Source organism: Drosophila montana, unplaced genomic scaffold, assembly GCF_035044405.1.
Source record: "Drosophila montana isolate Dmon_TW-CO22-7 unplaced genomic scaffold, ASM3504440v1 contig_3029_1, whole genome shotgun sequence".
Classification (NCBI taxonomy): domain Eukaryota; kingdom Metazoa; phylum Arthropoda; class Insecta; order Diptera; family Drosophilidae; genus Drosophila; species Drosophila montana.
This window is the reverse complement of record NW_026997904.1, coordinates 541562-567695: the sequence shown is the minus strand read 5'-3', so window position 1 is coordinate 567695 and position 26134 is coordinate 541562. Positions and strand designations below refer to the sequence as shown.

Here is a 26134-nt window from a genome sequence, read left to right as displayed (position 1 = left end):
AATTTCAGCTCTTCACACACGCACACACACGGACACACGCGCACACATCTAAAAAAGGCCTGGACTTGTGTAAACGTTTACCTGCTTTTGTGTGGGTTGCTGGACTCGAGCTGGAACCTGGAACCTGGAACCACGGCCCGCCTCTGCCAAAAGGGTTGCCTCTCTCTCGCTCTCTCGCTCACTCGCTCACTCGCTCTCTCTTGTTGATCGTTCGTACATTATAATTTATAACTTTATCTAAACGATGTGCTGGTGTTTAATTTTCGACTTCACCTTTTCAATCTTGTTATTTGATTTTTTTATATATACATACATATATATTTTGTTGTTGTAGCTGTTTCCGCTGCTCGCATGACTCATTCGAGGAATACTTTTTTAGAATGTGCAAACGTTTGCCTTTGTTTATCGCGCGCTAATTTGAATATATGTATATATTTGTGTATATATATATGTATATGTATTTACCTATATCCAGGCGATATCTAGGCGAATTTGGCTAACAAGGCCAAAGTGGGCGTTGCCGCGGCTCAGCTGGACGTCCGCTGTTGACCACCGTGAAGCATACTATATATATAAATATATATATATATATCTTTTTTCTGGCTCTGATATTTGGGTTTCTTGTTAATGAAGCAATAGATACGATTGTCGAGCGCAAAGTGCTGAGTAACTAGCCCACAGTCGGATTGTCTTTGGCCAGCGCCTGCGGCGTTGAGTGAAAGTCTGGCCAAAAGTCGTGCATTGTTTGGGCCAGGCCAACAGGGAAAAAAAAACTCGGTAAATAACTAAATAAAACAAAGAAAAACCTTTTCGCGTGCTGGGCCGGGTTCTCATTTGAAAGAAATTGGCCAGGGAATTCTCTGAGCTGATTGATCAGATAATCTGGCTAACGATAAGGTCTTTCGCAAAAGGTTTTCGCAAAAAAGGTGTCGCAGCTACCTGGCCCATATAATGCGCTTGGTCGAGCGAAATCTGACAGTCTGAACTGTCCCATTCAACTAATCGTTAAGTCCATAAATGGGAATATTCTGAAATCAATCAACTGTCAATTAAGCTTCTTGATTTAAGTGCATGCAAATGCAAATGCCGTGCGGCTGCGATGAAAGCGAATAGCTCGGGGCACAAGAGTTGGACCTTGTTTTATAGATTGACTTTTGGTAGTCTATCATAGATCAATTTACGTTTTTTATTTGTATGCTAATCGCGGGCATTAAAGTGGGATCTGTTGTTGACTCAAGAACTCAGCCGAATACACTTTATTTAAAGCTTGAATTTTTAAACAATTAAAAAATAATATTCTATTAAAATTCGTAGGCCCGAATACACTCTATTTGAAGTTAAGTTTTTATATAATATATAAAAAAAATTAAAATATCTTTGAAGCCCGAATACACTCAATTTAAGGCTAACGTTTTTTAAATAATTTAAAAAATTATGCAGTTCCTTCCACAGAACATTTTAATTGCTGCACTAAAACAAGATAATCTTAATTTAATACATTTTATGCCTGACACTTTTCAACATTGTTCCTTCAATTTATTCATATTGTCTATCATAAGTTTTAAGATAATATTAATTTAGTACATTTTTGCTTAACTTTTTTCCTATTTTCAACAAATCCTTTCACATCATATATAAATATGCGCGCTCGCGCTATTTCGCACCACTGTCCGTTAACAGCGTCATGTGCTTGTGTTTGAGCAGCAGAGAGCGCGCTCTTTGTTTAAGAGAGCACAACAGTGCCATTCTGAGTATAACAGCTGTAATGCTGCATTCAAAACGTGCACGTTACAAACTGTTGTTGCCTTCAACGCGCAAAGAAGCAACAACATTTGCTCAACCAACCACCAACAACAACAACATATTGGTCTGTTTTATTTATATTTTATTATTTAATTATTTATTAATAAATTGTATTTATTAATAAAGCAAATATTTGATAATAGCCTCACGATCTTGGCAAGTGTCTGGATCGCCATGGTTCAGCTGTTGGTGCTCTGCAATTCAAGTTCTCATGCCCGCAAAAGGCTCAAGTGCAAAGAGAGCCGCGGCACGCAAGTGTGCGTGAAAGAGAGCGTGAGCGCGCGCGACTGGCTGGTGAGCTTGCATTGTATCTGTGAACTGTGAAAGATACAGTTAGTTGTGAACGAACCGTCGTCGTGTGCAAACGTCTCGCTGCGCTAACAGCGTTTCCTTAAATCTGAAAGAGACGCAATCGTAATCGCAGGCACGTCTTAGCGTATTTCGAATATATTCTTGGCCAAGAGCCGCCGCCAACGCGAGTGCAATTAAAACGCGTGCAAATGCAAATCAATTAAAAATCTCCCCCCAAAAAAATGAAAATCAATTCTCGCAGCGGCAACCAAAAGCAAATGCATTAAAAATTCGCAAAAATAACAGAAATAAAAGCAAATGTGGCGCATATAACTCAGCTGTGAATAAAAGGAATCGAATTATATGTCCAAGTGTGCATTATCGGAAACTTTAAACTGTTGCTCATGATAACGAATCAATGTCCATTGCACATATATAAATATACATGTGTGTATGTAGATTGGGTTAATTGCGATTATGTCATAAAGAATCGTAGGCGCATTTCGAAAATTCTTTAAAAAATCTGGCAAAAAAAAGTCAAGAAAGCAAAGATAGAGAGGAAGAGCGAAATCGAAATTTGAAAGTGTGACGTGCGTGTATTTCAGTTTAAACAAAGCGCAACAATAACAAAAAAACAATCGCAACTGCAACAACGACAACAAAAATACGCGTGTTTTTTGCACACTTTTTTGCGACGTCAGCGCCTGAGAGGCAACAACAACAAAAGCAATAGCAACAACAGGCAAACACCACTCTCTGTGTATTTTGTTTGTGTGTGTGTTTCGGCCTAACCGGCAAGTGCAAAAAGTTTAACTGTGTGTGTGTGCCGCTCTCTTTGCTTCGCGCGCTCTCTCTGTCGCTCTCATTGTGTGTGTTCCTGCGTGCGTGGGTGTGAGTGTATTTGTGTCGGAACAGCTGTTTAGTGCAATATGCAGCAGCAGAGCTGCCCAAAATCCTAAAGGTCCACACACACACACACACAACATACACACAAACACACACACACATAGATACGCACAAGCCGCTCTCAGGTGCCGTTCTCAGGTGTCCAGTTCGCATTTTTCGCATAAGCATAAGCCCAGCAACTATTTGCCACATGAACATGGCCGGCAGCCTCTGCCTCTTGCACAAGCTGCTGCTTGTCGCGCTGCTCTGCAGCCACAGCCTGGCCATGGCCAAGCACTTGGCTCACACAGACATTGTGGCTGCCAGCGACGACGACTTTAGCGCGAATCTGCACCACCAGCACCAGCCGCAGCATCAGCATCAACACAGCGCCGCAACGCACCACCGACGCCGACTGCAGCGCGACTCGCGCGCCAAGGATACAGCGCAGTGCGAGGCGGTCAAGGGTTACTTCGAATCGATCGACATCAGGTCGAGTGGAGTTTACAATGAAAAAGGTAGGTGCAACTAGCCAACAGCTCAGTTAGCCATGAGATACGCACAAAGCTAAACCTGGCTGTCAACTCAAGAGGCTGCATATACACCTTTAGATATAGTTGAGTTTTGAAATTTTTCGCAGTGCGAAAGTTGGTAAATCTATCTATTTATCAAGGCAGCTAAGGCTTATTTTAGTTAGAAAGTATAGAATAGTATAGTAAAGTAGATAGAAACTGTTAAAGAAGGAGATAATACTACATCCCTACACTAGCCTAGTCTGAATCCTCGTTGTTCCTTTGCCCTACTGACTGGCTCACCTAGACATTTCATCTACCTTGTTTTATCTTGTCTATCTTGTTGGCTGACTAACCAGTTAGCAGACAGCGTATATACTCTATATATATTTTATTTAAGCCACAACTTTATACTGAGCTTCTATTAAATGCATTCACGAGCGCCTTCTCTTAACACTGGCCCAATATACCCTCATTTTTCGCCAGCTCAAGTCGAGTAAATCACTTGCAGTCAAAGTTTGGGGCATATCTACTTAACTTACTTGACGCTTCTCGCCCAATTGTGCCTAAGGGGCGGGCGCAGCTGTAACTCAATGCAAATTCATTGGGACGACTTCGACGCTCAAGTGGGCAGCCGCCTGTCACTCGAGCGGGCGGCCAGGCGGCGTTCATCCGTCCCGGAGGCGAACCCTGAGCAAGTGCCGCGTCCGCAATTAGAAGCGTATTGGGCATATGCTCGGCACCTCGAAAAGTTGCCCGGCCTGGAAGCTTTTCCCAAGAGCAGCCCACGCTGCAGGTTCATTATAGAATAATGTATCTATATCTTTATCTGTATACGTCGCTGTATCTTTAGTTTTAGCTATGACTGTGGCAGTTGCTGCTGCTGCTGCTGCTGCGACTGTATCTTGATGTCGGCATCATCATTTGTTATTCTGGTTTCGGGCATATCAAGTGGCACGCATCTAACTGTGTGAAGGCTACATACGAAGCACAGCATTTGTATATTTACATCCATGAGATACTCGAAATCTCGCTTGGCATATTTTGTTTATGCATATTTCACACATGAATGTTGCTCGGCGCTAAGCCAAACAACAGCGATAACGAAATGGCCAGCAAAAAAAAAGAAACACAATGAGATAAATAAACCAAAGCGTAGCTAAGCATAAATGTATCTATAGCTCTAGTCATGTATCTATGCGTATGTCTGAAGAATGCGAGCCACAAATAACAAACTAAAGCAGCTCACGCAGCGCGGCGCGGCGCGTAATTGAGTGAAAAATAATTATTATTGATTAACCGACCTTGACTTGGTATTTACACATTTACGCACAATTACGGGGCAGCAGCAGCAGCAGCTCCATAGATACTCAGATACATTTAGACGCTTGTGTGCATGTCTCTCGCTCTCTCTCTCTTTCTATGTGTGTGTGGCATGATGTTGCAGTTCCGTGTATTGTTACCTGCCTGCTGAGCAGAGTTTTTTTTCTCACACGCAGGTAGTTAACAAATAAACACAAGTAAAAAAGTATCTGCAAGATACATGGCAGCAAACGCCCGCATCGCGGCAGCAGCCAACTGTCGACTGACTTCTCTAAAGATTTATCCACATGAGCGCTCGCTCAATGGACCCGACTTCACAGACTTTGACTTTGTTAGTTGTTATTAGCGTTTGGCTTTTGTGGAATCTTAATTTGAGACTATGTATCTATGTATCTGTGTATGTCTATGTATCTACGTATCTGCAAGCGCCAATTTGAGCTGCCAAAAGCAGCGCCTCCGGCACGAACACTTTATGTCTAGCCAGGTGTATCTATGTATCTCAGTTACCGTGTATCTGTATCTATTACTGTGGTCGTTGCTCTTAATGGCTCGCTTAAGTGTATGCCGAACTTCTCATTCGGTCTATAGCTACGGCCCCTGCCCCTACTCCCGGCCCGGCCTGTCGTCTATTTACTGTTTACATAGTTCAACTTCTGCCCCGACTTGTGCCTTCTTTTTTTTCTTCTTGTTGTATGCTCTTCAACTGTTTGTGTGTTACTTTTACGTTTATGTGCTGTTTGTGATGCTAATCTGATGTCTGTGTCATGCATACGATAAATGTATTTCAGCTATTTATGAGTACACACAATATGTATCTACGTATCTGTGTCTGTATCTGTATCTGTAAATGTGCCTGCCCGTTTACTATTTGGTATGTAAGCCCGGCTACGCACTTGGGCGCAACGCACATAAAATTCAATTTCATTTTAATTGCGCGCGCTATGCGACTGCTAATTGAGCTGTAAGTACAGAATAAACACAGCCAAAGATACTGTTGGATAACCACAAGGCAATAATAGCAAACATAAAGGCCCAGATACATGTGAGCTGGAAATAGTTTTAGCTTTTTGGCCCATCGCGTAAACACGGCCCATTAACATTAACACGTTACATACTCCGAATGTGCTCAGAACAATGCTGAAACGCAAACAGGAAGTCGTATCTAATCATATCTCTAGCTGTATCTGTATCTGTATCTTTAGCTTGTAGGCGACGAGCTTGTTACTAAATATTTAAGCAACTCGCAAGCAACTGAAATTAGAGCAAACTTTCTGTCTCTCTCTCTCTGTGTGTGTGTGTGTGTGTAGATAATAGAAAAGTGCAAATAGAAGCCAAAACGTGAGGCAACTTTCCAACAGTTTCATAAACTATGCTCGGGCTTAAGCAATGTTTGGCTGCCAGGCACGAGATAAACCAAAAATAATCCACACCAAATAACGAATCCCTCGCCCGAATGAGAAAAGATACTTAATAAAGTTTTGTGCACAGATTTTATTACTTGTCATAACTTTTACAGGTTCCTAGATTTAAGACTGAATCCATTTTTTATACGATTTTGATTTAAGATATCCGGTTATTGTTGGTTTTTTTCTACCTTCATATTTGTTTTGTTTGCGATTTTTTATTGCTAATTAGCCGCCCAATTTCGCATTCAATATTTAAGTGCTTCACTCTAATTAAGGCTTGGCTAATCTGCCAAAGCGTATCCGTCAAATTGTATCTGTTCAAAACAGAAATTCACAAATGTTCCACAACATTTGCTGCATTAAATTCGAATTGCAAACTTGATAAATTGTTGATGTTCATCTCTTTTGTTTAAACAAACAAATTTGGCGCTTTTCTGGCACAAGTTGTCGCAGTTTTTTCTCAACTCTTTTTCCCAATTTGAGTTGTGCGTCATTAACTCTTTTGCTTTGCTCCAAATCAATTTGAACTTAATCCATTAATTATGTTGGACATTTCACTTAAATTTAATTGCTCTGCTCTATTTGCTGGGCAACTGTTTTCTACTTTGGACAGGGTTATCAATTGAGCTCAAAGCTAAACAATTTTTAATTGATCGATTGTACGGCAACTATTTACAAGTGCAGCTTAAGAGTTTTCCAAACAGTCTAATGCCCAATGGATTGAAATGAGCTCAGCTTTATTAAAACTCAAGCCGGATCGAATGGATATCCATATTGAAGGGGCTGAAATGTTTATAATTTAAGAGCAGCTTACAGCTCCAAGTGCTTTGCCAGCGCGACACCAAGAGCCTGCGTTGCTTAGGTTCCTGAGCATTGGACTAACAAGCGCGAAGTCGCCGGCTCAACTTTTGCAGAAAATGCATATTTGTCTTGACTTTCTTATTTGATACATTGTATATATTTTGTTTTTAGCTTAACTTAACTTTCGGGCTATCATTAATGAGATTGTTTATAATAATTAGCTCATATTTATCTTAAAAGTAATTATTTAATATTTTCTACCTATCGCGCCTATTGTATCTTTAGGATATGATGGTCCGATGTTCATAAGTTGTAGTTCATAATGAAGGATCGAACTGAAACTAGTTTGGAGTTTGGCATCTTTATTATATATTGGTAATTTTTTCACAAGAATAAGATCGAAGTATATATATATTCTATAAGAATATGAAAAAGATTGAAATATATTTATATATGCCTCACCTCTAAGAATAAGAATAAGATCGTTGCATATATATATAAACCTTATTGTCTCCTGCTGAAACTTATTTTGAGACTTGAGCATTTCTGTTGAGTTCTTCTTATTATGTCAGAGTCCAGAAGCGTAGACAAGTCGTCAGTTCGGTCGCCCAGTTCGCCGCATTGTCTATTTTATTTGATATTGTTTTACTTTATTTTTATATGTGCGTTAATTAGTTTCAATTAAAATTAACGATGCGAGTGCGTTCGTCCATCGATTTCACACGCACTCAAAAACTCGCTCGGCCAGAATCGGACTGCTAAAAAAGCTGAACGGAAAAGAAGGAGGAAATCTTAACTCTGTATACGCAATGGCTGGCAGTTTGTTAATGTTTGGTTTAAATTTGCTGTCTGTTCAGTTTATTTTACACTTTTGACCTCAATGCGCGGCCAATGCTCGAGTTTGGGTTCTGCTTAGTCTCGCGGCGCGGGCAGATGATGTCATTGATGTGATTGCCGATTGCCGACTGTCGACTGTCGATTGTCGATTGTTGCTTGTTGCTGCACAAGCTAAGCGTAAGATATTTAAATTCATTCAATTTCAGCAAACGAGCAGAAGAAGCAGAGCTGCAGACTGGTTCATTCATTCATTAAGTCACTTAACTCAACTTTGCCCAAATTCTCGGAAACCCGAGCTCTACAATTGTCATTGCTTAAAGTGTTCGCGTGTTAATATATTTACTTCTTTTTTTTACTTTTAACATTTTCATTCATGCCTTTCGGCCGGGGCCAAAGGTAAGACGTGGTTCGGCCCGAACCTGTTTGGGCCGCAGCTCGTCTAAACATTTTCGTTTTAATGTCACGGCAATTAAAGTCCACATGTGTGTCCAAAGGAAGTTGTCAACGCGTTGTTGCTTCCGCCTGGCTTCGACTGGGACATGGCCAGGCACAGATAAGCGCTGATAAGAACTGCAGACTGCACTCCAATAGAACAGATAAAGTTCAAGTCATAAAGCGCCGCACTTGTCAGTCCGGACTGGGCTGAGGGGACGTATACGTAATTAAATATTGAGCAGTTGTTCTCTTTTCTTATATAACACATCAAACGTGTGAATTGTGCAAGGCATCCGTCAGAGAAGATGCCCGTCGTACAGGTAGTAGATACATTTGTATCTCACGCTTGTACCTGCCTTGCTTGTAGCTATTTTTAAACATTTCACAAGTAAATTGATCGAACAAACAAATGCGAGAACTTGCAGACAGCGATTGAGTTGCATTTGCTGCGTGTATCTGTGTGTGCGTGTGTGTGTTTGATACAATTTTCCAGTCATTTTGGCCGATTCGCTTTGGTCAATGTCGCTGGGCCACTCATGCTTATGTAATGCCACGCCTCTGCGCCTCTTATAACGATGATGCAGCTCGAGTTGCCGCTGGCGTGTTACCTTCTTCTTCTGCTTCTTCTTCTGCTGCTGGCTCATTGTTTGCCTTCATGGCTTTTGTGCCGCGTAATCGCCGTTTTCCAATGAACCCAGGTATGAGAGGGCATGAGATACAAGCGTCACCGGATTCTTTCATTCTTGCCTCGGTTTCGGTTTTTGTTTTCTTCTCTTTTTTTTTGTTTTTTTTTTTTTGATTCATGGATGCCACATGAAACATGCTCATGTTCACGGAAAAAGAAAAGGTTAATGCCTAGTGAAGTGTGCACAGCATCGAAATCAACAAAAGTAGCCGGCATCCAACTATCTTGTATATATATATATACATTGTATAGCTGGGCATTTCCGCTCTCCAACTCTATCGTTAGTTATGGCCACTGAAGATTACAGCTCGTATTATGATTATTGGATGTGAGCTGCTTTGTCGCACACGCTGTTCGATCAGATTTAAATGTGTTTCCATTACAGAGTATCTGTGTGTGTTTTGTGGTATCTTTCAGATACATTCGAGTGGCAACTTATCAGTTGCCTTGCTTTCATTTATCTAATTACCTTTCTGCACGTCGCTGCGTCTAAGTGGTATTTGTTGCCATTTCTGTCTTATCAGCCAAGAGTCGAGGAGGAGCTCCTCAAACAAACACACACACACACACACACACACACACAGACATTGCACACTGTTTGCGTCGCATAAATCAATTATTTGCACCTAAGGCTCATAAATCAACCTATGACGAGAGACAACAACAGCAACAACATTCAATTGGTCAGCACAAAAGATTTGTTAGCCAAGTGAATGAAAAGGCAAAAGGCGAGCAAATTGTGTGTATTGCCTTGTAAATGGCATGAAAAGCCAGGGCTAATATGGCGTTGGCGGCGTCTTGTTACCACAACACGACAAGCAACAACAACAGCAACAATAACAATAATAAATATTTGAGTGATTTCTTTTTTAAGCGCAGGCAACAACATGACCAAAATAACAACGACTACAAAAACATGAAACAGATTTCAATTTTTGCGCAGCTAAATAACTCGCGTGTCTCTCTCTCTCTCTCCCTCTCTCTCTCCGCCTCTCTCTCTCTCTCTCTCTCTCTCTCTCTCTATTTTGTTTGCTTGTCTAACTTAATTCAATAGCATCCACCGCCCAAAGTGCCACGCCCCACAACACTCGCCACCTCAATCTCTGGCAAACTCCACCCTTAAAGACCACACTTGACTTTTGCTTCTTCTTTCTTTCTATATTTGTTTGGCAGATTTTTGTGGTTTCTGCTTTTATTGTTGTTGTTGTTGTTGTTGTACGTTTAGACGGTTTATTGACTTTGGTTTCGTTTTCGCACACTAAGCGCAAATCTAAACATTAAATGAAGTAAGTGTAAACAAAAACAAAAAACTGTTAAAAATACACTTATTTGTGTGGAATTGTGAGGCAAACAAATTGTGTGTGCAAGAAGAAGAGCAAGCAATTCGTTTAAGTCAAAAAGAACCTAGATCTACATGAACCGAATCAGTTTCATTTATAGATTTGATATTAATCCAGGGGTGCAAACGGTTCGAACAAGCTGCCTGCCTTAAAGTTTGGTTCCCAATCAGTTTTATTTATAGATTTGCAGCTCTGGTTTAATATCAAGGGCGGAAAACCTAAAGAAGGAACTGTTATTGGTTCGGTTCACGGTTCAAACAAGCTGCCTGCTTTAAAGTTTGGTCCGTGAACTAACTCTTGAACCCCGAATTGAGCTGCAAATTTATACAATTTAAATTAATTATTTTAATATTTAATTTGTTATTGCGCGCATGTCTATTGAAAATTTTGCATATCGTGCATATTTTCATGCACAAAATGCGCGTTAAATTTGATATCTAACCAAAAATATGGCTAGATAATTGCCCTGGCTGTGGCGCAGGCTATTTATGCGTTGTAGCTGTGCCTCATGCCGAGGTATTTGATATAAAACCACAACTAATTTTGAAAAAATAAATCTAGTTTGGTTTTTGTTTAAAAATAATTAAAATTCTTTAATTAACTAGCCCAATTTTAAACTGAATCGCAAAGAGAAGATCATATATTCAAATGTTGTCGTATATTCAAATGTATTCATTTTCCCACATCTTCCATAATTTCGAACCATTCATAATTTCTCACTTCCGCCTCGACTAATTTCTATCTATTCGCTCTATCTTTGCAGGTGCGTATTCAGTTCAATTTTGTATTCGGTTCGCCTTATCGCCAGAACAAACAGAGTACAACGAATAATTATCTATGCCGGACTGGCTATCGGCACAGCTCGGTGGTTAGTTGACGCCCAGCTAGACAGCTTGGCGTTTCGCTGGCTCGAATTATAATATCGCATAATATAATGTGTAAATAATGGCTGAGTGTGTGCGAGAGTGTGCGAGAGTGTGTGGGAGCGACCTTTCCAAGAGACCATCAATCATTTAACAACAATTGCCAGGCGCTCAACGCCAACACCAACACGAACTTCAACTAAAACGCAAATACAGTAAAAAACATAAAAGCTACCCCACGCCAAATATGCCAGACAAAAAACAAAACATGCAAAGGCGCGGGAGAGTCAGATATATTACCAAATATGAATATAAATGCTTGTAAAAGAACAGGCAGGTTGGAGCAGATGTCTCTGCTGGGCAGAAGATGGAATACCCTTACGGGGCTGAGTTAGATCAGAGATAAGAGACACTTAACTTAAAACCAGGGCTGCAAAAGGCAAGAAAATATAGCTGGTTCGAAGCGTGGCGCTGATCTTTAGCGTCATTTAAGTCAGACTTTGCTTAAATTTATAATGAGTTATATATTTAAAAATGTAAACAAAACCATTTTGATTTTGTTTTGTCAACTGACTTGTTCAAAGAAAAATTTTAAGGTAAATTTCGGGTTTGAACCAGCATGTTGCAAAGCTCGTTTACAGCCCTAGTTAAATGTGAAATATACATATATATTAAGTGTATAATTGGGAGCTTAGTTATTTATGATCTTATAATAGCTGACTTCGTCAAATAGACCAACATATAGACGTTACATAATTCCTACCCAGAGTCGTATGCCCTCTATGAGGGTATTATTCTAATACCCTCGAAAAGAACAAAACAAATAAAAGCGCAGGGGCACTTAGTTATTGCCCCCATATTCGACTCTGAGCAGAACAGTAGGAAAATTTTAATATTATTGTCAACGAGCTTGGGGGCGTGGCTGATTGTTGTGTATATTTGAGTGTGTGTGTGTGTGTGTGTGTGTGCGTGTTTTTCTCTGTGTGTGTGTGTGTTGAGCTCTACGCCGAGAGCCATTCACTTTTCATTATTAATATTTTGTGTGCTTAAATTATGCTAATCCGTTGAAATATGATTATGCCAAATGACAACAGCTTGAAAAATGAAAACTTTGCGCGCACGTGGGCGTTAGGGCGTGGCGTGGCTTCGAATCGCATTTGCAGGTGTGCCGCGGTAGCTCTGCATAATTTGATTACCTTTGGCAGCTAATTTCGCCGCGACTCTCATGCTATTATTAAATTGTGGCCCATATTAAACCACTTCCCCCTTTGGGCAACTTTTTCAATTAAAGCAAAGCAAATGGCCGCCGACCTTCAAAAAGCATTTGCGAATGGCAAATGGAATTGCAGTCGAAAAACTAATTTAATTAGCTAACTCTTAACCCAAAAGCGAATCACAGCAGCAGCAGTAGCAGCCGGGTTGGCCTATCCCGCAATAATTTCACTTTAATGAAAATAATTTCCGCGCCAGCCCGAAAGGGTTACCAGGCGACGCGTCCTCCTGCCCGATGTCCTAGTTGTCCTAGTTGTCCTAGTTGTCCCAGCCGCGTCGCGTGTTTGCATTTGTGAAAGTTTTTCGGCGGTGCCAGTCGCCAAAGTTTTGAGGCGCCAACAAAAAAGCGAAACTAGCCATAAAAAAATTTGGACCCTGCGAATGCACAAGACGCCCGGCTAAAAGCTATGCAAATTGCCCGGGCGTGTGGGCTGAGGCGGGCGTGCCGGATTTTGGCCAAGCGTTCACTTCCACCATTTTGTGCGACAAAATGAATTTTTCAAGGGCATTAACAAAGAGAAACAGCTACAAAATTTTAATATTAAAAGAGCGTTAGGCAACATATTTAGTCTATTCCGGCAACTGAACGCAAGTTTTCTATCTTTCGGAAATTATAAACAGATACTCAAATTTTACTTTTCGCCAAAAAAGAGACACCTTTTTAATATTAAAAGAGCTTCAAGCAACACGTTTTTTTGGGTATTCCGGCAACTTAAAGAAAGTGTTCCTCCGCAAATAAACAGATTTTCCTATCCAACTTGATAATGCTCGAATTCTAAAAGAGCATCAAAAAAAGGCAGTAAAATTTTCATATAAAAAAGAGGGGTATTCCGGCAATGGAACGCAAGTTTTCTTAGGAAATAAACAGATTTTCCTATCCAACATAACAATGATAATATTTAATTATAAGCAGATATTCCAATTGAATTTCAGATATTTTTAATGAGCATGAAAATATAATCAAAATAATATAATAGAAGGTTAAGAAGCAGTTAAAGGACATTCCTGCATCCAAGTTTTCTTGCGGGGATTTATAACAGATATTCTTATTCAACCTGATTTTTCGTCAACTCTTCAAGAGCTCTAAGAAATCAACAAAATAATATAAAATCGAGTTGAGTAACGCATTAAGGATATTCCGTGGACTGTATCCCAGTTTTCGTTCGGAAATTATAGATTTCCTTAATTTCCATCCATTAGAGTAGGCGCCTACATTTCTTGGCATTCTAAACATCCAGATTATAGTCGTATTCTCTATACTTGTTTGTACATTAGGAAGATCTTTTGAAATATATTTTTTGGAAAGATCGTTTGCAAAATTTCTTGGGCATGTCTCGCAAGTTTTTCGCCGTCGCCTTGTTGTGTCGACAGCAGTCGCTTGCCAGCTGTGCGCTCCGTGGACCAGCCGGGAGCTGCTGTGCCCGGGTTGCTTCCGAGTCTCGGATGTCGGTTAGCCAGCGAAGCGTAACCATGTTCGCTTGCGAGAGTCGCAGTGATTCGATCACGTGTCGTCACCCGCGCAGACGTCCGCCGGATGAGAAGCAGCTGCCGGCCAGACGACGGGTTTGCCCCATCCGTGTGCGACGTGGGAAAATGCCGAAGCTGGGCGACCAAAGCCAGAAGCGGATCTTTAAGGTGATCGAGGTGCTCGAACCACGTCGGATTCCACCTCCACGGCAGTATTTCAGCACAGAAGAGCTGTTCGTTACTGTGGGAGCAAGTGAAGAGCCCTGCGGAAAAACCAAAACGCCACCAACAAGCCCACGGGGACCAACAGGTCCAAAAGGACCAACAGGACCAGCAGGACCACCAGGACCACCAGGACCAACAGGACCACCAGGACCATCAGGACCAACAGAACCTCGAAGACCACCACCACCACCACCAGGTCCATCGGGGTCAGGAAAGGACAGCAAGCTGCCCGCTGTACGAGGCCCAGCTGGAGGCGACGGTGGCGCCTCATCAGCCAAGGGCGGAAAGGGTGGAAAGGGTGGAAAGGGTGGAAATGGTGGAAAGGTTGGAAAGGGTGGAAGTGGTGGAAAGCCACGCGTCATAACCTTGATGCCCGGCGATGGCATTGGCCCGGAGATATCGCTGGCCGTGCTGGAGGTACTGAAGGCAGTTCAGGCGCCACTCGTATTCGAGCCGGTTGACGTGACGCCCGTGATGGACAAAGCGGGAAGGACATCAATACCTGAAGCTGTTATTGAGAGCATGCAGCGCACCAAGCTGGGTCTGAAGGGTCCGCTGATGACGCCGGTGGGCAAAGGCTTTCGCTCCCTGAATCTGACGCTGCGCGTGCTGTTTAACCTGTACGCGAATGTGCGTCCGTGCCGCTCGCTGGAAGGCGTGGAGACTAGCTACGGCAAGGTGGATATCATAACCATACGCGAGAACACAGAGGGCGAGTATTCGGGCATTGAGCATCAGCTGGTCAATGGGGTCGTGCAGAGCATCAAGCTGATCACACGGCCCGCCTCGATACGCGTCGCCGAATACTGCTTCAAGTATGCCATTGCCATGAATCGCAAGAAGATCACCGCGGTGCACAAACGCTCCAGCATGCGGATGTCGGACGGTTTGTTTATCAACTGTGTGCGCGAGGTATATGAGAAATACAAGGATCAGCTGAAGAGCAAGGGCATCGTCTACGAGGAGGCAGCCATTAGCACGGTCTGTCTCAAGATTGTGGCCGATCCCACGCAGTTCGATGTGCTCGTCCTGCCCAATCTCTATGGCGACATCTTGTCGGACACATGCGCCGGTCTCGTTGGCGGCCTGGGCCTGACGCCCTCCGGCAACATCGGCACCAGCGGCGCCATTTTCGAGGCTGTTCACGGCACCGCACCGACCATAGCTGGCAAGGATCTGGCCAATCCGACGGCCCTGCTACTCTCGGCCGCCATGATGTTGCGCTACATCAATATGAGCCCCTTTGCCGATAAAATCGAGCGGGCCGTCCTTCAAACCATCAAGGTGGACAACGTGCGCACCGTGGACCTGGGCGGCAAGGCCAAGTGCTCCGAATACACCAAGGCACTCATTAAGAATCTCAAGTGATCTCCTGCACCAATCGAGTACTCCCAAATCTCTGTGACCGAGACGAACATTGAGATTTAGGCGTTAAGCGAGCGCGAGCCCAACGTGAACCCTAGTCGAATCAGATAGAAACTCAATTTGTCATGTTCTTGATTTTTGATGTAGGATAATTATTTTACTAAAACTCCCATTTGTCTTTAGTATACATTTTATTTGTGTGTGTGCTCTGTTTAATATTAAAATTTGGCAATTTTAACATCTTGTATAATCAAGGTTTTCAGGTTAAAATTCTAAAAGTCCTGAGATTGCCCTTTTCTTCTGAGATTCTCATGCCACTCCTTTTGACAACTAATCAACTAATTTTACAAGCACTCTAATTATCCACAGGATAAATTAGCACCAGCTTGTAAAGACAGCTTGTAACATAGAAGTTTGACCGCGCTGGTCACACTCTTTGTTGATGCAGCCAAACCGAACATCAGAGAGAAGCGACCGTCAGTCAAAGTCAAAAGCGAGAGCCGAGAGACTGTGGCTGTAGCAGGGAGCTACGGGGTGATGCCCCTAATCCAGACCCAGTTTAGTCAGAAGGCCAGCCATCCAGCCATCCAGCCAGCCAGTCTAACCAGTGCCAAAGTCAAAGTCAGCGCCAGAGTCAGTCAGTCTCTGCGGGGCCCGAAAGCGAGAGCCAGGCGCAAGTCATCAACCGCACCGGGTTTGCCCTTTCCAACTGGCTGCAACTCTCTACCCATGTCCCCCCCGCCTCCGCACCCTGCTCCTGCATTCTAGGGGCCGGCTTAGGTTGCATTTTCACATGCATGCTTGAACCACGGCCACTTCAAACTGGCTGCGTGAAAAAGCACCGACCAAAACTCTAAACAAACCAAGCTACTAGCCAGAGGGAGAGACAGAGAGAGAGAGAGAGGGAATGAGAGAGAGGGAGAAAGGGTAGGGAGCCGCTCCTTTAGGTCTCGATGCAGCGGAGCGGAGCGGAAGAAAATGCCACAGAGCCAACCAAAGAGCCATATAAAAAATTAAAAAAGTCGAAGAAAAAGAGAACACAAAATGAAAAAATAAGTGAATGTAATTTTGTGTGCGTGTGTGTGTGTGTGTTGGTGTGTGTATGGAAGATTCTTTGTGTGCATTTCAAAGAATTTTTATAAACAACAAGAGCGCAAGAAGAAGCAGACGACCAGAGAACCAGAGAGCCAAAAGATAAACTTCGTTTTGTGTATGTGAAACAAAAGTCAAGAATTTTTCGTATATTTTTTTATCATTTTTTTTTTTATTTGTTTTTTATTTTTTGTTTTTGGACAACCGGTTTTTTGGTTGCGTTGCAGTCGCAGCGCTAACAAACAGCCTCCTCGCTGCCAACTGACACCATCTGCGCGGGGGGAGGCAGCGGCAAGTGGCAAGTGGCAAGTGGCAAGCTGATCTGGATCAGCCAAGTTGTCGCTGCCGTCTTCATTCATAAGCATATTCGCCGGAATGGAATCGCAAGTGCAACTCAAATTGCAGAGCTTGGTAAATTGAGCTACAGTGAAACCTCAGTCGAATGGAAGCAATTGAGCCTCATTTGAATTGGCCAGCACGCAAAGGTCTCCGACAATGAATGGCCATGTCTCAACGCTATTCCAGAGAATTTTTGTGATAGAGGGGAGGGGTGCAGTGTACAGACATAGACAAAAGGCGGCGCCATAATTGTCATGCCGTGCCATGGGCCGTGGCCCATTAGAATGCTAATTTGTAAATGCAATTCGATGGATGTGTTCCTGATCGCGTGATAGAGCGCCAAGAGCCAAGGGCCAAGAGCCAAGCTGTGAACATTTGTGCCTCGTTTAATTGTTTCCAACATATTTTTCGGTTCCGTGGAAATTTTGAAAATACACACATAAAAAACGCCAGCAATTTGGGAGGCAGCGTTACGCAGAATTAAGAGATGAACGCATTTTCATTGTAAACTCAAAATTCCGCTGATCTATAATTATGCACGAATTTGTTGCTGAAAATGTGCTCAGCATGTCCAAGGTTAGAAGGTCATCTATAGATAGTAATTAGTTTTAATGTATGCATGCTGTTCTCTAAAACTCCCCCTGAAAATTAAGTTCATGCTGAATGATTAAAGATGATAATTAAAATAGCGTGCTTGATATATTGCTCGAGCACGCTTTGGGGTTTTGCTTCATAAGCACATTTAACGTTAACAAACTTGAGTTTTCCAACAACAACAGAAAAAGGGAGGCGAAAAAATAAGGTAAAACTTAATTTTTCTTACTTCATTCGCAGTATCACAAGTGCTTGACAGGCCTTTTAAATCGCTTTTAACTGATTTTCCGGCTCAAACTCGGAACACAAATTTGCACGCCCGCCTCCCTGGTTGCCCCCGTTGCCCCCTTGCCCCCTTTGCCCTGACGCCCTTTTGCCCTGCTCTCCTTGACAAGGGTTACAAAACACTTTTACAAAGATTTACGACCGCCGTCAATAGTGCTTTACATGACATGCTCCAAGCACGCCCCCTTTTACCCCTCACACGCCCAGCCCCACAAATTGAACTGGTGCTCCCATAAAAAAATAGCGACAAACAAAAAGCATTTTCGAATTTAAATCTATTTGTCACTTGCGAAACTTGTGCTACCTTTTGCTACCCAACTTTCAACTTTACACAAAAAAAAAACACACTCACACACACACTCATCGGAACACGCACAAAGTTCGCCGTAAGCGAACCGGTTCCACAAAGAGCCGGAACATGCAGATTTCTGTGCCTATAAAAAGCATTGAAAAAAAGAACCTGAACCAAGTGACAGTTACAAATTTGCTGAAATAAAATGGAAGACCGAAAAAAAAGTAAGTGGCCAACAACAAAAAAAGCTGAAACAAAAGGAAATTCAAATGAGTTGCGAATGGGTGGTTGGGTGGCCACTTCGTGTGTCCAGGCCAGCTAGTTATTAGACCTCTTCCAGAACTTGTGCACACTGTAAAGCCTCAAGCCCGCTCCCTTCTGCAGGCAACAACACGCACTCGCAAAGCGCACTCCATAGCGTGGGCGAGGTGCTATGGTGGAGGGGGTGGGGGGGGTGGGGGGTAGCAATAGAAAATGATTTGCATTTATTTATTTGTGTGTTTTCTCTCTCGTCTCTTCGCCCCCTCCCACTCGTTTATGTTTGCAATTGTTATTGTCGCACTGCCCGAAGATTGAGTAGCTCTTTACTGCTTACACGCACTTCTGCTGTGCCCCTCTCCCCCCTTCCCCCTTCCCCTCTTCTCTTCTCTCGCTCGCTCTCTCGTCGTTTTGTTTTGCTTGTGCTGTGACATCTCTTTGGTCTGCTGATAAAAATAATCCCATTTATTGTTTAATGCTTAATAAATAAAGCAATTTTTATTTATTTGCCGCCTCTTGTTTCTTCTTCTTCTTCTTCAGCTCTTGTGCTTTTGTGTGTGCGTTTTGTGTTTTATTTTTATTGATTTCTGCTTTATGCTTGCGGCCTGTTTCTGTTTCGGTTTCTGCTTTGGTCTCCACTTGCTGCTGGCCTAAGTGAAATGCCATCAATTGTTTATTGTTTTGATAATGCATTTTGTTGTAGCATTTTATTGTTTGTACTTGTGCTTTGTTTCGCTTTCCTGATTCTAACTAAATGATACTTAATTGTTATATAGTCGGGCCGGGCAACGCGGCGTATGCGCAATATTTTTGACCTACAGATTCTCCGTTTGATTAATCGTTATATCTGAGGAATACAGAGCATAAATTGAAATATCAATCAAATATGTATTCAAAAACCAAAAAGTGAAAATATGCAAGCCATCAATTAATAAATAATAATTGACAAAGTACTGGGGCTCGACTGTCTGCCAGAGCAGCAAATGGAGTGGCTGCCACAGTTAATTGGCACTGGACACACACGCACACGCACACACACGCACACGAACACACACACACTCACATATGTGCCTGCTCCTTGCTTAACTTCGTCTGCTCCTCTCACGTGGACTCCTCTGTATTCAATTAACGGCGGAAATGCGGCTCCAGCGCAAAGGAAAGACTCACTGATAAGGATGCAGTTCGGGTTGTGGATGTGGATGTGGATGCGGATGCCATTGCTCGCTTTGTGCTGGCGACCAGAAGCGCATAAATGTCATAAAAATGCACACAGAAAATAATGAATGTTAAGCATCTCTCGTGTTGGTTTAATTAATGCAATTAAACGGCATGCGAAGATAATTGAAATTGCCCATAAAAAATAATGCGACACATGTGCAGCCGACGACAGTTGCCGTCTTGGGGCACACACTGGGCGCAATGCCACACAATTTGTCTTCGCTAAGGTATCGAATTAATTAACTGCAGTATTTATGTCAGTTTGTCTATACCCTATAATCAATACTCTTGACTATGGCAGCAGCTGAGCAACTCTTTGGAAGTGTTATTAATTTAAAGATTGGAGCGAAAGAGGAAATGTATTATTTTTAAGCCAGTTATAATTCGTGAGGTATTGGTCACATTAATTAATTTGCTTGGGCTTATTCTAAACGTAAAATTCCCCTCGGAAATGCTTTGATATAAATACTCAACTCCCTTTAAATCTAACCTTAGCTAAATCAATTTACGTAAATGTCGTGTCGCAAAGGTCCAAAGGTTAAGTTCGCAAATACCAGAATAGTTGACTTAAATAAAGTTGTAAATGCTGGGCAGTCAAAACACGAAGCAGCAACAGTGTTGCAACCAGGAACAAGAGCTATGTGGTAACAACAAGAACTAGGCAACAACAAATGTGGCAACTTGTAAGCCACTTGGAAGTACACACATAGTATCTAAGTACTTGCTTGGCCGGCTATCCGCTTACTCGCCATTTGCTGTTGTTGTGGGTGTGTCCCGGGCACTAATTGCAGCTTGTTACCTGGACAAAATGGGTGGTTGGAGGGGGGGGAGGGGGTGGTGCGGCCAGGCAGCAACTTCCGGTAATTAAGAACCAGCGACGACGCCGCAACGTGACACGACACAGCGGGCCAAGAGCGAGACAGAAACCAAGACCAAGACCGAGGCAGAGACTGAGACTCAGACTGAGACCGAGGCGAAGACAGAAAGGAAGAAGTTGACGCAACTGCAGTCACTTGTTGATTTAATGTCCTCCTCCAGTTGCTGCCGCAGCCATATATCAGCACAAATTCCACTTGGTGTTTTTTCAATTAAAACTTGTAAATTTGAAATGAGCCAAAAAGTTGGGCAAACGCAATCGGAATTTATATGTGCATGCCTTTGGGCCCTGCTCAAAATCATAAACAGCATAAAATTTTAACCTGTGCTGACCTGGCCCAAGTCGAGTCCAACAATGGCCGCCAATGGCCAATGAACCTTTGCATATGCCCAGCCAGAGCTAAGGTCAACATGTGCCCAATGCTGAGCTCCATGTTGACTGGACTCGGAGCACATTGAAATCTATTATGCATAGTGTGGCAGGAGAGAGACTCTGGCAGGCAGGCAGGCAGGCGAGTGGCCAAAGTGCAAGCGCATTATGCAGAAGTTGTGCCTTTGCTTCCTTTTTTTTTCCTCCTTTTTCGGTATAATATATAGACTCCTGTGTGTGAGCTCCACATGAAGGCACTTGAGTGCGAACTACTTAACTGGGTCGAGGAGCAGGCTCCATATACCGAGCTGTTTCCGGTTGCAGCCGTGTGAAATGCAATCAACTTTTTGTTTGCTGCACAATTGGGCAAAAGGCAAGTCAGCCGAGCAGAAAGGATGGGTGCATGTAAGAGTATATGCCAGGTGAATATGATAGACACAAAGGCTGGATATGCGAACAATGGACGAGGCAGAGGCAAAGGCAAAGTGCAGCCAATGAGAGGAAATTGCGATATGAATAGCGCGCCTTAAAGCTGATTGAATTGCTTTAAGTGGCAAAGTGGATATACATCCAGTTTAATTTTGGCTATAAGATCTGACATGATTTTCAGCAGTTTATATGTTACTTTGCTTGTCTGTCAATAATCCTTAGGCAGCACTTTGGCATCGCATGTTTATATTGTCCGCTGCTGCTACCCTGCGCCAGCTTGGCGGATTGGTGGGATCATCAGACGACAATGCCACGCGCCATCATTTGTGTCCGACACACGACTTCACTCGAGTCGAGTCGACTCGCCTGCCGCCCAATAAATAATTTATCAAACAAAGAGCATGCTCAATGGCAACAATGACACTTTAAGCAGCAGCCAGCAGTCAGCAGTAGGCAGTCGGTCGACTGTTGGCACAACCCTTGGCCTACAGCCGCCCACTTCAGGCCGCACTCTACGCCCTGCGCCAGACATCCGCCACTCATTGTTTCCCTTCCTGCTCGACAGGCAACAACAATAATAACAACAATAATAAACCATATAAATAAATGATAAGCCTCGCACATGCACAATGACATCCCGTCAAAAGGTGTGTGTGTGTGTGTGTGTGTGTGTGTTCTGGAGGGGGGAGGGGCAGTTTTTTGTAAAGTCGGCGAGGGTAGCTGTCCTGTAGCCTAATGAAAATGTCAACCTGCCGCTGCAATCAACTATCAACCTGCCCCATTAGCAACAGCCATCATAAGGCATCATCATCCAGTTTTTTTCATTCCAAAAATAAATGTTGGCAGATAAAATTGATATATGCTATTTGTGATTTATACGGATACAGGAGGAAGAGTTGCAGAATCGAGTTACACTCCGCAAAAAATATAATGCAATTATAAATAATTTGAATAATTTACCAAATTTAATATGAAATACATGTCTTTAAACAATTTAAGTTAAATATTCGTTGCTTTCTTATTGGCTTTTAATCTTTAGAATATCGATTTCAACTTTGATTCGTTTTTGATTTGTTTGCAGCCCAATTAAATACGCATAAGTTGCAGCCAATGATAAGGCCAAGGATAAATGTGGCTGCCACGTTAAGCTAGCAACATAATATAGTCAATAGACACACAGATACGCACACAGATACGCACAGCGCTGTCGGGAAGTGTTGGCCGCTTCCGTTTCCGGTGCCTATCTTTGTAAATCCCTGCACTAAATAACTGTCAGACAGGCAGTCGCCAGCTCCTGGCAAGCCACCCACCAAATTTTGGCAGTTCGAAACACAAAACTTTGACAATTTCACTGAACTTGCGGCGCTTATTAGAGTAGACGACAACTTGCAAAAGTTTTTGCATTTCGCAAGTGTCTCCCTCCCCCCCACCTCTCTCTCTCTTTCACCATTTCTCCACCAGGCAAATAGACCTACCCAAAACGCTAATTCTCTGCCCTGGCGGAACTGTTGGCTGTATTTTACATAACTCTGTGTGCAATAAAAATTAATTTGCTGCCCATTTGGAAGTGCTTAATTTGTAAACGAGACCATTGGGGTCCCCGCATAGTAGAGCTCCCACCCAAAAATTGTCGGTAGGGGACCGGGCGGGCGTAGAGCCGAAATGTTGACTTCAGCATGTTGTACAAACTGTGCCCGATTCTCTTGTTGCAGTTATTAAATTGCGGCTAGGTCAGCTATGTGTCGCATTTCGAGTGTGTAGGAGGGATAGCAAGAAGCCAAAAAGAAGTAAATATATTAAAAAAGTAGCTAAGTTTGCGGAAAATTAGAATACTGTTCTGTTGACATACTCAAGTTGTGGCTAGTTATAAGCAAACATATTTATACCTCTTCAAACATCAGAATTTCGAGAGTTTTGGTGTGATAGAAAGAAGCTAAAAATAAGTTCAAATAGAAAACGAGCTGTTACATTTGGTGGAAATTGTAATTTTGATCTTAAGTTGTGCCTAGTTTCGAAAACCTTGGTTAGATCTCTTAAAATCTTTGAATTTCGAGTGTGTAAGTGCCTAAGGAAGAAGCTGAAAGGAAGTTAATATACAAAAGTGAAGTTAATATAGATAATGTTGAGTGTGCAGATGTGAAAGAAAAAGCTAAAAAGAAGTTAACATAGAGAAGAGCTTGCTGAATATGCTGAAAATTGTAAAACTTTTTTATTGACATACTCAAGTTTTGCCTAGTCTTTAAGACCTTAGTTATATCATTAGAAATATCTGGAATTCGAGAGTACAGTTGGGAAAGAAAGAAGCTTAAAAGAAGTTAGTATTAAAAAATGGTTTATAATTGTCTTAAGGGTATTTGTTATAATCTAGAGCTTTGATAATTCCTTTAGTATTTCTTTGGTAAGGGTATTTGGATATCGATGAACGCCCGCTATCTGTTGTGGTCTGTTATTTCACAGATTTTTATCGCCGTCCAAAACAACAAGAACAACAAGAGCAACAAAAGCAACAAGAACAACACGACAGCACACACAGGCGACATTTATATGGCAGAAACGCAAATGGCGTTGAATGTTTGCAATAAAACAAAAATTGAACAATGCTTTCTTGTTGTTGCCGATTGTTTTTTCTGTTCTTGTTGTTGTTGCTGCTGTTGCTAGTTGTTTGTTGTCGGTTGTCATGTTTGACCCCGAGAGTTGTGTGAATTTTTGGGTGTTTCATGGATTTTCTGTCATTGCCAGCCCAAATTTATAGTTGTCGTTTTTAGTGAGAGAAACAACAAGAGTGCTCCAGTCGGGAGTGCCGAAGTAGGAGATATCCTGGAAATTGGGGGTGGTTTTCATCTGTCTTATAAATTATTTGAAAAAATACTCGATCCCCAAGAGTACCTACTTTTAAGATTTCAAGTGTGTGGCTCTTGAAGTTCTCGAGATCGACGGACATATCCATACGGACTTGGCTGTTCTGGAATATATTCTAGTATATATAGTGTATATATTGGATTTACTTTGTGGGTAAACAGATGCCTTGTTTTGCCCGCTTTCAATGAGTTCCGGGCATAATTAGGGAACGGGCCGTGTCTCAAGCAGCAATTTCCTTAACCAGCGCAAGTGGAATATACGGATTTGTCGGCGCATATATTGTAGTATATGGCCAGATTAATAATTGGCGAAAAACTGAACAATCAGCTCAATTGTACAGATGCTCTTGACTTTGACCTTTTACAAGTGGTTTGGTGGCGGGCTGGAAGAGAGCACCAGCGAGAGGGGGCCAGCGACTGGTCCTCGATTGGGAGCATCCGCTCAGCGCTTGCTCTGGCACTGTGACAGTCTGTGGGCGGACACAGACAGGGCGACAGACCGACCGCCGCCCCACCCCCCACGAGGGTATAAAAGCGCTTGACAAATGTCAAGCAAAATGCGTCAACTGTACAGCCCTGAAACCATAGCACGACCTCGTCAGCCAGCCAGCCAGCCAGCCAAGCAGGCGGGCGGGCAGCCAGACAACCAGCCAAGGGTGAATCTGTATCTGTATCTGGCAGAGCTGGGGCGCTGCATTTGTGTGGGCGAGCCGCGGGCGGAACTGTCTATGCTGTCTGTCAGTGGGTGGCATTACGTAAATCTTGACGCAGTAAAATGCCTCTCTGCATTTAATGCATACAAATTGGTTTGATTTAAAAAAAAAAATGAAAAAAGTGCAAACATTTTGTTGCCCGATACAAAAATGCTGAACAAATTTGCTAAGAAGGCACTGCGCAGATTAAATGCACACAACTTGGCCGGAATCATAAAGAGCACGGGCTGTATATCATCGTATAATGCACATTATGCATCCAAAGTGGGCTACTCAATATCCTTATCTGGCTGCGCTCTGCTCGGCAGAACTGAAAGCGACACTTACCCTGCATGCATTATAAATCTTAAGCACAGGGGACAGGCGCTGAAAATGAGATGTTCTTGCGATACCCTTTACTTTACTGGAGCCTCTTATCCGACTTTGGCACAGCTTTCACACACGCATAGCTCACACAGACGTTATAAGCTTTTTTGGGGTAATTAAAGCAAACACAAAGCTTTCAAAAGCTCACCAATACTCAAGCAGATGCCCTTTCATCTGTGTGTGTGTGTGCAGAAATGAAATATAAATGATTTTTAGATATTAATTAACGGACTCACTTGCCCGTCATCGATGCCCGTCAAAGTCACTTGCCACACATGTTTGGGGCAGCATAAAAGCTGCATGCAGCGCTCTCGTAAGTGGCTATCAGCGCATGCAATTTATAACTCCCCGGGCATTTATTACACGTACGAATACGAGGGAAATTTATATACATATACATACAATTTTTTTTGAGTACTTTTTCACCCTCACGCTTGGCAGCTGTGTGTCAACGCGTCCCTCTGTTTCTGGTTGCGGCATGGCCAACGAATTGTGTCAGCGATGGGTTTTGTCTGGCGAACTGCAATGCGTGGCATCAGCATCAGCATCAGCATCAGCTCAACCCGATGGCACGCAGCTCAACCACTTGCCACAACCGAGGCGTTATTTGTCTTTCAACACGGTGCATCATCATCATCATCGCCAACGCGCTCGGCGGTTGCAGGGTGGCTGGCTGCCAGGCTCTGGCTAGCAGCGTCATATTTTATTCAAGGCAAGTGCCATCTGCACATGAACTCGGGTGCCGCAGCCGCATTTGGTCTTCCACTTGGTCGGGCAGCTGCTTGAACTTTGACTCTGGCCCTGGCTCTGACGCTGAGCCCAGGTCTGACTGCAGATTTTTGATTTTTAACTCTTGGACTATTCTTTTTTTTTTTTGCATGGCAAATGAATTTGTCGCTGTTGACGATGCGCTTATCGCTGGGGTCCAGCTGTT

The 26134-nt window shown here is 42.8% G+C and overlaps 2 protein-coding genes and 1 long non-coding RNA gene across 6 annotated transcripts in view; 2 read left to right on the top strand and 1 right to left on the bottom strand.

Moving 5' to 3' along the window:
- The first annotated feature begins 2134 nt into the window (after window positions 1–2134).
- The window catches only part of dally (division abnormally delayed protein), an 87491-nt gene continuing 63491 nt past the window's right edge, over window positions 2135–26134 (top strand). The window contains exon 1 of the mRNA XM_064685216.1: window positions 2135–3497. Coding sequence (XP_064541286.1) covers window positions 3191–3497 — 307 coding nt within the window. The 5' untranslated portion in view covers window positions 2135–3190. The remainder of the gene's footprint in view (window positions 3498–26134) is intronic.
- LOC135430547 (probable isocitrate dehydrogenase [NAD] subunit alpha, mitochondrial) lies at window positions 13699–15704 on the top strand. The gene has a single exon (XM_064685251.1). The coding sequence runs from the start codon at window positions 13783–13785 to the stop codon at window positions 15511–15513; it is 1731 nt and encodes a 576-aa protein (XP_064541321.1). The 5' UTR covers window positions 13699–13782; the 3' UTR covers window positions 15514–15704.
- On the bottom strand, window positions 18829–25613 carry LOC135430552 (uncharacterized). Of its 4 annotated transcripts, XR_010436645.1 has the most exons (5): window positions 25437–25613; window positions 25349–25374; window positions 19424–19601; window positions 19091–19217; window positions 18829–19020 (listed from the first exon to the last, which is right to left on the bottom strand). It is a non-coding gene; the product is annotated as an uncharacterized LOC135430552 (long non-coding RNA). The 4 variants fall into 4 exon arrangements; XR_010436646.1 differs by having other exon boundaries at window positions 18829–19217; window positions 19434–19601; XR_010436644.1 differs by having other exon boundaries at window positions 18831–19217; window positions 25162–25374.

What these genes read in the sequence shown, in the direction of transcription:
- LOC135430547 (XM_064685251.1), top strand. Translation starts at nt 13,783, where the DNA reads ATGTCTCGCAAGTTTTTCGCCGTCGCCTTGTTGTGTCGACAGCAGTCG.